At 36.7% G+C, this 15610-nt stretch overlaps 1 protein-coding gene across 1 annotated transcript in view; it reads right to left on the bottom strand.

Annotated features, from left to right (window-relative positions):
- The window catches only part of LOC119886121 (immunoglobulin-like and fibronectin type III domain-containing protein 1), a 37749-nt gene extending 23866 nt beyond the window's left edge, over nt 1–13883 (bottom strand). Inside the window, exons 1-12 of the mRNA XM_038696655.1 lie at nt 13809–13883; nt 7560–7650; nt 5943–6065; nt 5398–5537; nt 3156–3255; nt 2819–2900; nt 2539–2731; nt 2236–2349; nt 1662–1830; nt 1185–1457; nt 803–1042; nt 420–467 (exon numbers count right to left, since the gene is read on the bottom strand). Coding sequence (XP_038552583.1) covers nt 420–467; nt 803–1042; nt 1185–1457; nt 1662–1830; nt 2236–2349; nt 2539–2731; nt 2819–2900; nt 3156–3255; nt 5398–5537; nt 5943–6065; nt 7560–7605 — 1528 coding nt within the window. The 5' untranslated portion in view covers nt 7606–7650; nt 13809–13883. The remainder of the gene's footprint in view (nt 1–419; nt 468–802; nt 1043–1184; nt 1458–1661; nt 1831–2235; nt 2350–2538; nt 2732–2818; nt 2901–3155; nt 3256–5397; nt 5538–5942; nt 6066–7559; nt 7651–13808) is intronic.
- Nucleotides 13884–15610: the final 1727 nt, after the last annotated feature.

Here is a 15610-nt window from a genome sequence, read left to right as displayed (position 1 = left end):
TATATGTATATGTGTATGTATATATATGTGTATATGTGTGTGTGTATATGTATGTGTATGTGTGTGTGTGTGTGTATATATATATATATGTGTGTGTGTATATGTGTGTGTGTATGTGTGTGTATATAGTAATATGTATATATATATATATATATATATATATATATATATATATAATATATATATATATATATATATATATATATTACATTTACTATGTAAATGGACTAAATCCTATGAGCTCACAACATAAAATAAAGTCAAAATGTTAAAGTGACCTCATCAGCAGTTTAAACATTTGTGATAAAGAGTTTTTTTTTTTTATCAAAGTAAAGGATATCAGGATAAAAAGACTTTATTACTGGAACCATAGCTATTTGAATGCATGCAGTGGTTGGCCAACCATTCACATTTCTTACCAGTTCTTACTTCCTCCACAACCGGTGGATCGGGGCCTTTTTCCATTCCTATCAACCAATAAAACTAGTTAGTGGTTGGCATGTCAAAATTACCATTGTTGTTATTATTGACCACTGCAAATTCTGAAAATATTTTGTTGTTGTCTACACTAAAATTCTTGTAAAGTTAAGATGTTTCAGTTAATGAAGATTAGAAGAAAAATAATCACAAAATAACCACATAAATAAAAAACACATATGTCAAGATTCATAGTTTTGATTATCACACTTGTATTAGTCTTGTCAAAACATCAGGAATTTGGATTTGTAATATGTCTTGCCAATATGGATTCCTTATTTGTGAATTCACCCTGTTTCATAAACCGTATGTTTAGCATTCTTACTTGGTTCAGGATGTTTTGGTTCTTTAGGTTCAGCCACAGCTGCAGCTTTAGTGGGTGCATGAGGTGGGGTTGCAGCTGCCACAGCTTCTTTTGCAGCTTTAATTTGTTCTTTCCTTTCCTCTCTCTCCTTTTCTAGTTTTACTTGTTGCTCCTGGGCAATCTTCTGCAAATCCATCCCAGATCCTCCTGCCCTTGTTGTTTTCCTTGCTGATTTTTTCCCCTTTTGTGCATCTTTATCGGCTGAATTACAAAAAACAGATTTGCAGTGAGTGCACACTTAAAATGCCATATTATGACATGAAAATCAATGTAAACCGTCATTATCCAATCATTATCTATTCAATGTTTTCAGTTAGCGTTTTGGTGGAGTACAATATCTTACCTTCAACAACAAGCCATGCATTGCAAGATTTTATTCCTGCACAGGCAGAATAAATTCCTTTGTCTACTATCATACAGTCTTTGACTACCAGTCTGTGAATGAGCTTGTCTTCTGAAACCTGGATATCATATTTATCCCCTTGTTCCAGTGGAAAATTCTTGCCAAACCACAAAATCTTGGAGAAGGGATTTGACAGGACACACTCAAAGACAGCATCTTCTCTCTCGATTGCCTTAACTTCCTGAATTTTCACCAAGAAATCCACCATGGGGACTGAAATATAACAAGTGAATCATTTTAGATTAAAATAGTTTGTAACATCTGCATGAATGATAGTTTAAAAAAAACACAGTTGATGTTTTTTTTTATTTGAATTAGAGCTATTTTGTCTTATGCATCAAAAACATTGTATTCCTTTGCTTTAATTATTAATCATTAGGGCTACTAATTTGTCATATGTGCAAGTGTAAAACTTACTTTTAAAATCAGTGGAAAACATATTCACATCCTCTACATCCAACTGATACAGTCCAGCGTCTTCTGGCATAAGATCCCTCATACTGAAAATATACTTTTTCCCCACTTGTTTGAGGCTGTGCTTTAACTTATCTCCCAACTCCTTTGTATACGGAACCATTTCACCATCCTGTAGGAGAAATATACAATGTAATTGCTTTTTGGGATGCTTCAAATTGTGCATGCAAAACATAGCTGCAAGATAATACTCAGAGAAAGGCCTTTATTTTAGTTAAAATGTAAAGTATCATAGCAGGACTTCCGTTTTCAAATTCAAAGCCATAAGGTCTTGTATGTACTATACACTAAGGGTTGGGTTAGAAAAATGATAGTGTCTAAGAGGTATAAGTTTAGTAGTAAATCTGCCCAATGCTGTTGGTCCATCTGTCCGTCTATCCAGCACTTACTAGACTGCAATTAAATTAATGCAATTAATGGCCCCTAGAGGGTGGCTCCTGTGGATATATTTGGGTAACTTCCTATATATTGTGTAGTAGGGCTGTTAGGAGAATTATACTTTTGTTTTCACTCGAACCTTGTACAGGAATATGGAGCTGCTTGGGTCAATAAGGTCCATGTCAAGCTCAAAGGATGCAGAACCATCTGCATTGACCTGAATAGGTCTCAGGTTAGAAAGGCTTTTGACGAACTGGGATAAAAAAAACAGGATAAAAAAATAATTATTAAGCAGAATGCAAATGAAAATTATTTCAAAGTAGTGGTTACAGAATTGTCTTCTGTTGCTGAATGGAAATTTTAAATGTTAATTGTCTAAGCATTTATAGTCAAAAAGTCAAAACAAAACAAAAAAGCAAACAAATATGCAAATTACACAAACCTGAGCTTGTTCTTCCTCCCTTTCTTTCTTCATTTCATTAAGTTTCTTGAGCATCCAGCGAAAGTCAGTCACTCCAAACTCTGCACAGATTGCCTCATAGTCTTTCTTTTCAGCACTAAGCAAGAGCTCCCAAAATTTAGGATCGATCTCTCCATCTTTTTTCTCAGGTTGCTCAGATTTCGGACGGACTTTACTGGAAAATAAAATAGGGTGCGTTTAGTTGGAGAACCACAGAAATCTATAATACAGAAGTCCATCAACATATATAACACAAACCCACCTTCTCCTTTTTAATACAGTTTTAAAATTCTCATTGCAAGCTTCAGCTGCTTGTTGCTGGGCTTTGTTCTTTTTGAAACCAACTGAAAGCAGAAAAGAGAGTACTTAATAATATAATCATACAATTGAAAAACAAGGGGGACTGAGTGATAAGTAATGGGATGAGTGTCATACACTCAAGGGTATGAAGTAGTGAAGTGTCAAATTTGGTTCCAAGTGTGATCAATTTGAAATATATTTGGGAGAACGCTTGAGTCTGCATGCAAAGATAGATTAAATGACTGCATAATATTACTTACATTCATTTGTCATATCCATAGCAAGCAAACACTCCTTACCTTCAATAACATTCAGAACAACTGTGACCGTGGCTTGTCCATATTCATTTGTGGCAAAGCATTTATAGGTATCGGCTTGATCTGGCATAACATTTGGCATCTGGAAGATATAAGACATGCTTAAATATAATGGACCCAGTGGTTGAACTGGTAGGATATGTCAATAAGTTTAATACTATATAGCAGTGGATCACAACTTTTTTTGTCTAATGTGTTATGTACCCCCACAGCCCTATCAGGTCAGCTCAAGCACACCATTTATCACATTTCCAAATGTGTTAAGTTGTATTGATTTTAACATGGATGTTAACAGTGGATATTATGGTTGTTGTTAAGCTTCGTCTGTTGTTTTTGTTTTTAAATAGGTTTGGTCCAGTTTGCATTTGTACTACTACCACTTGAATGAAGGAATGAAAGAGGCTGGATTTTCAACCATTTATCCATTACTTTCAGATAGTTTTGTCTTCTCTGTTCACTTGCTAACTTGTTTTTATGCACTGTCAAGTGCTCTTGCACTGCTCTTAGCATGTGGTTTCAAATTGTTATAAAATTTACTCAGGTTGATGAGGTGCCTGTGTAGTCGGCCTATCATAGCTGGTTCATTGGTTATCAATAGTGCTGGGCAACGATTAAAAAATGTAATCGCATTGTTATGTGCAAAATTGAAAAATTAATTCCACAGTAGTGTATTGTGTACTTTTAAATTAAATGTTCTGCTATATACACAAAAGTGCAAAAACATGTGGATTGCAAACATTTTAAACAAATAAGGTGCTTTTTTACCAACAGTATTCTCTTTACACAGTAGCAATAAAATATTTCTTGTAAATCTCAACATAAATATTAATGTGATCAAATATAAAACCAAAGGTATTTGCCACTGCCAGGACATTACCTTTTATCTAGCTTGTTGAAACAAGTTACCATCAGAGTCCAGTTTTTTTTTTTTTTTCTGTAAAGTATCAGCAGAAACATTTTTCTTTTATCAGGAAGCAGCATAAACAGGCTATGTTCAGTAGAAAGTGTCCCTGTTATAGTGAGGTGAAGTGGTCGAGCACAAGGCATAGCGACAAGCGGGCACGTTCCCATGAAGCGGTTGTGCTCGCCTCACTCACACCCCCACCCCATGCTGAAGTTGAATTGTCTTGAACTTTTTGTATGCTACGCACAGCACAAATGATTGGAAGAGAGACTGATCCTCGCTGTTGGTCAGTTTCCAGAATCTATTACTGTTTACTAAATAGTTATGAGGACATCAACAGGAGGGAATTTGCATGGCAGAGCCTCCCTGCAAAACTAGATGAAGGCCTATCAGGTAAAGTTATGTAGCCTATAATTTTAACTTAAGTTAAATAGGCTACAGCTGTGTAGCGCACATGAGTCGTTGTCATTGTTACTGTCCATAGAGGGCCTGCTGTTTACTCGCGGAGCGCTTGTCTCCCTGTCTGTTCATCTGAGGAGCAAAGAGCTACCCCGCGGGTTCATGTTATGATTTTAAAAACGTCCCGAAGACCGACATCTTCCCCAATACTAATCAGCATACAGTGTGTAGCTATTAACATTGCTATGCCATGTAATAATTGCCCAGCCCTAGTTATTAATTATTAATTACAAAAAACTTACAAAAGAGCAGCCTAACAACAACTGCCTTTATTTTTCTCCTACACACAAATGTGTATGTGTGTGTGTGTGTGTATGTGTATACCAAATTAGCTGATCTTTCCTTGTACCCTTATACCCCCTGGCACCTGTGAGGTACCCACTAGGGTAGTACCACTGGTTGGAAATTGATGTTGCACAGCATCCAACGAATAGTAATAGAAAAAGATACATCCCTTTGTGATATTTTGCACCGACCAATTTGATGGAAATACAACAATTACAGGCTTGGCACAATGCTTAATTTATAGATGGTCTCCGCATGTGTGCTGCATGCCTTTTTATTTTACATTTTCATTTTCAAACCGCAGTGAGTTGACAGGATATGGGGTTAGAGGTGCCCAGCCTATTTCATAAAACTAACTTTGTTGGGTGCGCTCCTCCCAAGTTGAGTGAAATACCGTTATTGTAGAAACAGACTGATGGGTCAGAAGAAGACTGGATTATGTAGATGTAATGAAATAGCTTCTTCTTTTTCTCTCTTCTTTCTATTTATTGATTTTTCTCTGTGCTATTTTTAACACTTTTATATGAGTATGTTGCTGTAGAGGATCACGGTGATACGATAGCCCATATCACTTGCCTCAAATGTATGCTCATTGGAAGCAGGATCCAATTTAGTCTGGTATCTTGATGTATCAGACACATCTCCATTATTTCTGCTCCATGTTACAGTCGGCTGTGGGTCTCCAGTGACAATGGCTTTGAAAAAAGCAAATTTGCCTGTAAATAAATAAAAAAAAAATAAAAAAAAGACAGACAAGGTCACCTCATTAAAAAACAGAAACATATGTAAGGATATTTATTTGAACCTTTCTGTGTCATTCAGTATGATTTATTGATTTGTAATAGGTAGTCATCCTAATTACATAGAAAGCCTGCTTAACACCACTTTGTACATTGGAAAAGTTTTTTGATTTGTTATCCTGGTTTTAAATTGAAGTCAATGTGTGTTTAATTTTATCTGACTGACACATGAGACTGGGTGTTAAATTGCAGGGCTCTGCTCCCACTTGCCCATTTCACAAAAGTCATGTCTCCAATCCATTATGCAGAATCATGAAAATTCCACCTTGGATTATTTTTTAATATTAATGTTTAAAATTATTCTTATACTATCAGTCCTACCCTCTTGGATGGTCAAAGCAATCGGCTTGCGGGTGAAGTCTGGGTGGCTCTTTCCCTCTGGCAGTGTGTCGGTAAACTGTGTAATCATCACCCCAGGGACCTTAGATTTTTTCTTGATCCCCACTGTCAGCAATGGAAACTTAAATGTCAGTGACAATACATTTGACACAAAGATAACCACGATCATATCCAACCCTTAAAACCTGTAGCAGTTTTGTGATCAAATCATCACCCACATAAACCATGCTGAAACACATTCTAACATGACATGTTAGAATGTTTAATGTTACTCACTTTATCAGTTTATTGTCATTCAGAGTTGTACACACGTGGCTCTGGTGTAGAAGGCTCTCTTGTGTCACATGTTCAATACATTTGTATTTCACTAACTTTCTTTGGGAATTTATGCCTAAAATTCAACCGGAGAACATATATGTTGTAATGCACCTACATATCTGTGCACAAAATACAATAAATATACACTCATCCAGTATATTATATATTTATATATAATATATCCATTGCATATCAGTTCTTCATGCCTTCATGTGTATTTGGGAGAAAAAAGACAGCTGATGATGGCTTTTTTCTTGTCCCCTAAGCCTACCTTCTTTATTATTGCAACTCTCTGCACCAGGACCTGATAAGGCACATGTTAAAGAGCATACAGCACATATCAGCATGGTATAAGCATAGATTCAATTTAAAGGATTAAATGGGGGGACAGAAAATAAAATACTGGAGTAGCATTTCCATTTGTCCATGTCAGGTTGCAGCAATATACAATGGGATATATGTACTAAAACTTACCAGTGCACAAAAATACATATGGAAAATATATGATTCTACTGCTCTTTTCAGGTGCACTGGAGCAATAAGCCTGTACAGTGTTGGAATGAGCCTACAATGCATGTTTACCTCTAATTGAGCTTCTGTTAGCCTTGAATAGAATGTGTACATGGTGTTGTAATATGGTCACTAATAGACAAATTGCATCCTTGAACTTTCTGAATAAAATCAGTCTCATTTGAATAGTATAACAGCAAATGACAACTGAAGTCTACTGTCTTGTCTAAAAGCATGCAATTATTTGAGGCATCAGAGAGACATAGAAATACACAAATGATTCAGTTATTAGATATATTCATGATTTCCTTTAGATTTATTCACAAACAGAGCTTCTTGCCAAACTCATTCTATTAATGCTCTGATCTGGAAATGTATTCTAATCATATTACTTGAGATCTAAATAAGAGATCAAACTTACTGAAGATAGCTTTGTGTTAAACATGCTTTAGAAAAACTTTTTCATGGACTCATTCATGTACTTCTAATAGCAAACCTTTAAGGCAGCTGCATCCTGTGTTGACTCAATTATTGTGTATGGTAGGAAAAATAATAACAATAATTTTCTAAAACATAAAGAATTGTTATTCAAGAAAAGGTGCATTTAGATTGAAGATTTCTCCCACTTTTCCTCTATTGTCAGATTAATGTTTTTTTCACTTGTCACCCTGGTGTTGCAAATGGATCTTCAGTTTGGAATAAAAAGAACAAAAATAAACTGTTGAGATGTTGCATGCTCCTGTTGAAAATGAGGTCACACTAAATATTTACCTTGGCCAGTGGCTCTCCCATCTGTCACTTTTGAACTTCTAAACATCTTGGGTCCTACAATTCCTGGATAGATTCAGCAAAATTTTCCCAGCTGCAATAGAAGATGGAAATGACTTGTTTTTTAAGGATTCAGTTGAGATTGTATTGTGGAGATTGTAGATCAATTGCAAACGTCATTGAGTAAATGCTAGGATTTGTTAAATTTGTGTTTGTTCTTTTGATTTGGAAGATCACAAGTTAGAGGAGCTAATTATTAAAAAAAAAAATAAATACATTTAAAAGTAAGAAAGTTAAAGCTTCCCCCAAAACAAGCACATACATAAAAAAATAAAACTAAAGCAAAACCTAATATGTTAGCAAATGTTTTCACTGTCAAAAATGCTGTTTGATTAAAAAAAAAAAAAGCTCTTCCAAACAATACATATGGCTATGATTCTACTGCAGACTCAGTTTACAGTAAAAGACACAAAACATGATCATCTGTGGCTGCTTGCTGTATGCTGAGCGTTATTACATTCCCCCAAAATAAAATCCTCTTAAAATTAGAACTGGAGTGTTGGATTTGACATCAAACCTCCATGATGTAATTTCTTACCAGGCTTTAACTATCATTACTCAAGGGTTTGTGTTGTCACTAAGCTGCAACATGCTAGCTTGATGTTCAAATGACTACATGCTTATCAAATTAACATTTTTTATGATCTGTCAGTTCGGAGCAGGATCTCTGCTAGTACACAGCGATCTTTCATTACCCACATGGTTGCTAAACTTAGAATGATAAATGTCACTTCACAAAAATAGACTGATGGAACATTAATCGTAATGGATTCAGTATAGCAGGGGCTTAAGGGGATTTACAAAAATGTTGCTATTTGTTTAGAAAGCCTACATGCTAGGCATATATTTAACTTCAAATGATATACATAATTGTAATGACTCAAAAAAAAAAGTAACTGTGTGTAATAAAATACAAAAAAAATACAGTCACTAAATTGTTTATAGGACAGCATTTGCTGCTATTTTTAAGTTATTTGTTCTTAAGGGAGAATGTACAATGGTGTATAAGGGCGGTAATATTATCAGGAATTTTCTTTCCCAGATTAAAATCGTACATTTACACGAAAAAACTATATATATACTATATATAATATTCTGAGATTATTAAATCACAAATTTACGAGAAAATAAAATCATTTTCCAAAGTTTTCCTCCTAAATGTATGACTTTAATCTTTTATTATCTTCACTTAGAGAGACCATAATTAATATTTTTTGCTTTAAATTGCTTTAGTGACCAGTACTTGAACTTTATTATCATCTTCACCTTAAATTAACATTGCAGGGTTTGCCATCTTTTCATAATCCTGTGTACAGCTTTCAAAAATTGGAACTAATGGTTAAGGCTAACTAATGTTTAAAGGTACCATGTGGAGTTTTTTTTTATTCCTAGTAGCACTACAGAGTTTTTCTGTGTTGGTTCCTGTTTTGGGTTTTAACAATTTAAGACAAATTTGATTTTGCAAATGTTTTATGAGAAAGGAACACATTAGACCTCAAGGATACACGCAATGTATTTTGGTGAGTAACACTGAATGTGAACTAGGGCTGAACGATTTTGGAAAATCTAATTGCGATTTATTTCTTTTTACCCATATTGTGATTGCGTTTTAGTATGCGATTAATTTTTAAGCACTTTACCTTCTGTGCAAAATGGACAAGCAGTAAATCAGTGTAAAGTATGACCAACACAATATTAGCTAGATTAAACATACACTGTTCTTTCTTGTGGGTCAGGCCTGTGTCATGATGAAATTTGCATGAATTATTATTATGAGCTATGGTGGAGAAGAAATATCAAATTTTAATAATATGAGAAAGATAATTTGAGAGTCAAGTCAGGCATTAAATTTATATGATATAATATCATCAGGTAGGATTACCTACAGGTCACAAGAACAACTAAGTTTACCACAGTGTGTTATACAGTAAGCGCTCAATACATAACCCAGAGTTCAACCACCAATTAATGAGTCCTTATCTCAGTTCTAATCTCCTAGGAGTCCATATTTCTATATCCCAGTAAGCAAACACAAAATACTCAGTTGAGGTTCAATTAAAAAGTTGGCCAAAGAAAATAAAACCAAGTGACACCTCTCGTGTTTAATAGACATGCTTAGTAGTTCTCCGACAACACCGGAGTTCCCACGCAGCCTCCAATGCTAGTAAGCAGCGCACTGGCTGTAACTTTTGTTTGAAATGCCGTTTCATAGATAATTCCTGAGCTGACTGGTGGCTGTGTGTGTAACGCTGGCGCTGATCGCCACAATGCGCTTACCTTACTACACGTGTCTTTCTGTTGTGCATTTTCCTGTCCGTCAGAGCAGCGATTTACCCATCACCACCACCAAGTTACCCGCGGGTGGTACTTTCATTCCCTGTGTGACAGTTTCTGTCGTGTCAGCTTCTGTCAAGCGTAAGGCCATTGTACAACCAGTCAAGGTACAGCGTAAGGTGCAAAGTTGATGCTTCGTCTGCAGACTGCTTTACTCTTGGGTGTCATGTGACCTGAGTGTAATCGTATCTTGTTTTATCACATCACAAAAATATCGCAAGTGCAATTAATCGTTCAGCCCTAATGTGAACAGAAACTTTGTTTACAAGAAAACTCCACTTTTAATTGGTATTTCTTTGTCTTCTGAGCATGGTTAGCTAGCTATTTGCTATTTAGCTAATGTTAACACGAATCCTTACTATTGGAGCAACCTGCCTGCCTAGAGCCTTGGCCAGCCTAGCCTGTTTTCTTAACGTTGATTCCATAATATTCATGCAGTCAGCCATTGTCAAAACTTGAAATCTCATCTTTCCTAAGCCCTTCTCTATTGCATGACTCAGGAATTTACATCTCAATCACAATATAGGTTCAAATGTTGTGTGTTGTGAAGATATTTTGTTGTACAGGTGCAAGAATGTCCTGTTATTCCCTACTCTTTGTTGTCTTCAAGATCTTTGGTTTATAGCTTTGGTGGAGCGATGCTCATGTAAATATTACATGACCCCAATGGTCGAAGATTAAATGCTTCGATGGGCGGAACCTGATTGTCAATCTCACAGTCGAATCTTCGCAGCGAAACAAGGATCCTGCCATTTTGGCGATATGGGGGTGCCCCATATCCTTTTTATAAGGTTTAATGCTGTAAATAAATATGTAAAAAGAATATAACTTTCAATACATTTTTTTAAAAGTGAATAAATAAATCCAAAATTGTAACCCTAACCCTGGGTCGCCAGTGCGCATGTGTAGGTGTAGCGTGTGTGTGGTGGCGGAAGAGGAACACTTGCTGAAGAGACTGAACCCCGGCTTCACTGGTGTTGTGCCGAGTTGGGACTTTCGGATAATTTATCACCATTGATGAACCACACAAAGAATATTTTATCGTTTTTAAATAGCAGGCTACTTAAAAGTAGTAGTATAGTGTTAGCCTGACGCACCCCGCTGCTATAGCCATAACCGCGGTCCCGACAGACTGCAGAGGAATTCATTTGCTCTTCAGAGACTGTCGAGGTGGCCAACGTAGATGATGACATGCTCTCTGCATCATCGTCGATCTGCAGCCGGGACGGCAGGGAACATGGAGCCAGCAGAGGTGGCTGATTCGGGGATCCGTGCCGGTGTCTTCCTCACTCTCCTCAAAGACGAAGGAGAGCTCACAATGCCTGAAATGCTCCCAGCGCTGCTGTCGCCGGATGAGAGAAATGGCTCGGCAGTCAACACACAGAGGTGGTTGGCAGATGCCATCTCTGACGTAGTCCTTGCAGAGGTATTCAAAGCAGAAACGATGAGTGTCCACCCCGGCGATCAGACCCGGGTACGACGGGCAAAGGCAGGCTTCAAGGAGCGGCAACTCCATCAGTGGAGGTGAAAGGTCAGTGGGCGGTTTGCTGTCTGTCTGAAGAAAAAAGGATGCTGAGTAGTGAGGACATCGCTATTTATACGTACGCACATACGGTACGGTCATAGTATGCAAATTTTCAGTGGGCGAGTACGTGTGTGCGATAGGAGAGGTAGTACCCATAGAGTCCAGTAGAGGGCGGAGCCTGTGTGAGACAGAACTAAATATTGCTGATGCAGTCTGAACTCTGTAAATCTTTTCCCTCACCAAGACCAGTTACTACAACTGACAGCTCTGCTGATCATCACTGTAGGCTGTATACTTTTAATGCCCAACTAGATCAGACTGTTTGTGTCTACACATGCAGTGCATGACTGGATTGTGCATTGTGCATGAGTTGAGTTTAACATCACCGATCTAATGGCATAGCAATGGTGGCGTTTATGTCCGAGTTCCGTGCTCGGGCCCCAGCCCACCTCTTCAAGTGGACACGGCACGGAGCGATCACATTGGTCAAACGATCCAGACTTTGAGAGTTAAATGTGCTCAGGCATGGTATAGATCACCTAGTGTGAGTATGCCTTAAGTCAAACCAAAATATGGTTGGTTAATTGAATAAGGTCTATCAGGTTGGAATAGGCCTTTAATAGACATTCCTACTAAAAAAGAAGAATTTACCTGAATGAATGATGGCATGACATTTACCAGCATTATTAATGTTCTTCAAAAGTGTTGAAAATCTATTGCCACAGTAATAAAGGAGACACACTGAATTTTGTAGTAGTTTAATTTTTTGTTTAACTACTCGTAACCTCTCATGTAAAGTATTTGCACAAACCTAGCACCACCCAGTATAGGCGCATGATATTCTAGGGTGTCGATGGTTACGGCTGTTGGAAGACGAGAAAACTGGATTGTCATATGATAGGTCACATGTCACATAAAACTGTTTACATCACATCTCGAACATCTTAATATGCTTGTAAATCACTGTTGACATGAGTGAGTAGTACTATGGTGAAACCTACTCAGTATAGTAAGTTTAAACACTGTTGATCACCTTATTCTGGTGTTCTGAGGCATACAAAAGACATGTTATTGATCTTTATTACACCCGACTCTTGATATGTCATAGCTTTCAATTTACACCTATCTTGATTTATCAATACAGCACCTTTAATTAGGGTCTAAATAATCTCACATTTTAAAGTGGTTCTGTATATGGTAACAGAAAAAGGTATGTGCTGTAACTAATTGTTTGCACTCAAACATTTTGGGCAGCCCTCGATTTTTACTCAACTTGTTATGTGTACTAGGCTTCTGACATGGTCAGCAAACAGCCTCTTTGCTGTTAACACTAACAGCTGCTTATGTGACCAGTGCTGAAATACAGCACGGGACAGTATTCTCAGAGACTGAGAGCATCATAAAAATGATTAAAAGCGAGACACACTATTAAGGGCATGTTCGGAAAGCATGTGGCTATCTATGGAGTTGCCGCTGATATTAAGCATGTGCATAAGTTGATAGTGACAGATTGGCTTAATTTGGGCTATTACCAAGCTCTTGTTTTGCCTTACAGAGAGATTGTATGATTTGCAATGTATCTTGTTCAGTAGCAGTAAAAATTGGCGAAACAAGTGAACAGATAAAGCAGGAACTGTGCAGTGTTAAATAAAATGAAAGCTAGGAGTTTGAAAAAAGAACGATGCTCCTTAAAAGTAGATCTTTTTTTTCTAAGCTGTTAGGTGAGTAACATCAAAGGACTAGCCATGAAGTCCTCAAAGGACTGTAGTTGTTAATTGTCTTTAAATAGCTTATATGTTTGTTGAATAACTATCTGTGTGTGACAGAACATATAGATTGAGCTATTATGAATATTAATTAAATATTTTGATTTGCTGGCTCGCCAAAATAAAGTGTGCATAGAATCAGGTAACCACACAAACTTTAGCTGGCAATTTGGACTGAAGTCACAATTACTATTTGAATTTCTAAACTCCAGATAATTATGTTGGAAAAAAGTTAACTTTTTTGCACACACTTTAATGCAACATTTAAAAAAATACATATTTGAGTAAATATGAGGGCAGCAAATTCTGGAATCCATTCTTCTGTGCTTTAAATAGTGGATGGATGGAAAACTAAAATACTTACATGTACTTAATAAAACAAGGCAGCTCAATTGTGTTTATATGCAAACACTTTCCACAGTTTGCCACATTATCTCAGTGTTATCTTTGGACTAGACATTAAGTGTGAGTCAGCCACAGGATTAGTTCAGTGTTTCTAACAAACTCTAAATACTTAACAGCTCCATCTGAAAGAGGTGCTGAATGTAAAATGAATGATGAACTTACCTCCTCACTCCCGTGATCCTCTTGAGTGGTGCTGCTTCCCAGTCTGATATTTGAGTGTTGCCTCCCTGGTCTTCAAGCCATTAAATCCTTACATGAATGCCAATGACTCTGCGACAAGCACCCACCTTGTCAGACACAGTGCCTGCCAAGAAAGGGGTTTGCTTTTTCGTTTTTGGCATAAACCCAACCTCTAGCAAGGGGGAGGGAAAGCCAAGACTGGCTATGAGCCTCACGGTGAAATGACCATGACTAATGCTTCTTGTTGACAGAGGTATGAGGGGTATTAGAAAAATAGAATTATGCCAACGCAATAGATATTGTATCAATACACAGATACTCTGTTGTCAGCTTTGCTGCTTGTGTAAAATTTTTCTTTTGAGTTGACTGTTTCTCATCATGATTGGTACCCTGCTCCTTTCAAGTGATCATTTACAACTTTTGCAGATTACATTTTACTTCCCTGAATTTGGCAAAGCAAACCTATGCAAGAGAAATGTGTCAGCTGGGTTAATTTTTCAAGGTGTGTTTTGTCAGTCAGTACTGTCACACTTGGACTGTGGAGCTGAAATTAAGAACAAGTTTGTAGTCAGAGTGAAGTGTTGACAAGTATTGTGCTATGTATATGTGTTGACAAGAAGTATGCCCATGCTGACACTCTTACGAAATTACGAGAACAATAAAACATTATATTAATGTTTACATGCATTAAAGACACCTATTGACACCAACTAAAAATACTGTTTATTGGGTGTCCCAGCAGTCTTAAATAGCAACTCAAAGATCGGCAGGTGTGCCACAGACTGCATTACTTAATGCTTTAGTAATATGATGTAGTAGGACTCCATGGAAATATCAGATGTGTTTTTCCAGCGTCAACTGACAGCATGCAAAGACAGATATATATTCCAATTATTGAGGCATCATATTTGGCAGTGCACAAGCCTGTCCTGATATCAGCAAACAAAACAAAAAAACAGCCTATCGATACAGTTTACTTTTCATTGACAGGCTTGTTTTAATCAACAAGTACTGTAATTTGCCTCTTTCTATGAGAATATCTCAACACATATGGTTGTATTGTGTTAAGTCTACACCTATAACAAAGCAAGAGAAAACAATTGTCTTATTTCAGGTGATGGATCTGTTAAGTAATGAAGGCCATACTGTTAAGCAGCTATAACTTCCAAAGCTTCTTTAAATGTTAGTCACAAAGTAATATAAAAGTAAAACATACAACTAATTTAAATATAAATTTGGCTCAGCTGAAGGCTGTCTTATATATTTTGTGACTCAAGGTTGTTGTTATTCTATAACAGACCAGCCTCACTGTTGACATTATACTGTATGGAGAAAACTAGTGGACCTGCAACCTGTCAGTGGACCTGACAGGTTGCAGGTCCACTTGTGTTTAATTTGAGCTTTATTAACCACATTGCTGTGCAGTCTCAATTTTAGTAGCCTGACAGATATGACCAGATGTGGGCAAACTTACAGTACGTGATAAATGTTGATAATAGTGAAATTATGATTAATATGTCAGAATATCACCAGGCTTGTGTAAAGATAACGTGGTGCAACTAAGTATAAAATTATAATTTTCCTTATTGATTAATCTGCTTATTTTCTTCATTAATTGTATAGCCTGTGAAATATCTAAAGGTAACAAAAATGTCCGTCACAACTTTTCAAAGCCCAAAGTGATGTGTTCAAATTGCTGGATTTGTGGATAAACATGAGCATATTATTATATTTTTTTGAAAAAAGATCTCAATAATTATAGATATCAAATGGTATTAATGTTT

Source organism: Micropterus salmoides, unplaced genomic scaffold (genome assembly GCF_014851395.1).
Source record: "Micropterus salmoides isolate LMB-PRFRI ecotype aquatic unplaced genomic scaffold, ASM1485139v1 Ms_hic_scaffold_4, whole genome shotgun sequence".
NCBI lineage: Eukaryota > Metazoa > Chordata > Actinopteri > Centrarchiformes > Centrarchidae > Micropterus > Micropterus salmoides.
Note: the sequence above shows the minus strand (reverse complement) of the source record. Positions and strands in the feature narration are given on the sequence as shown.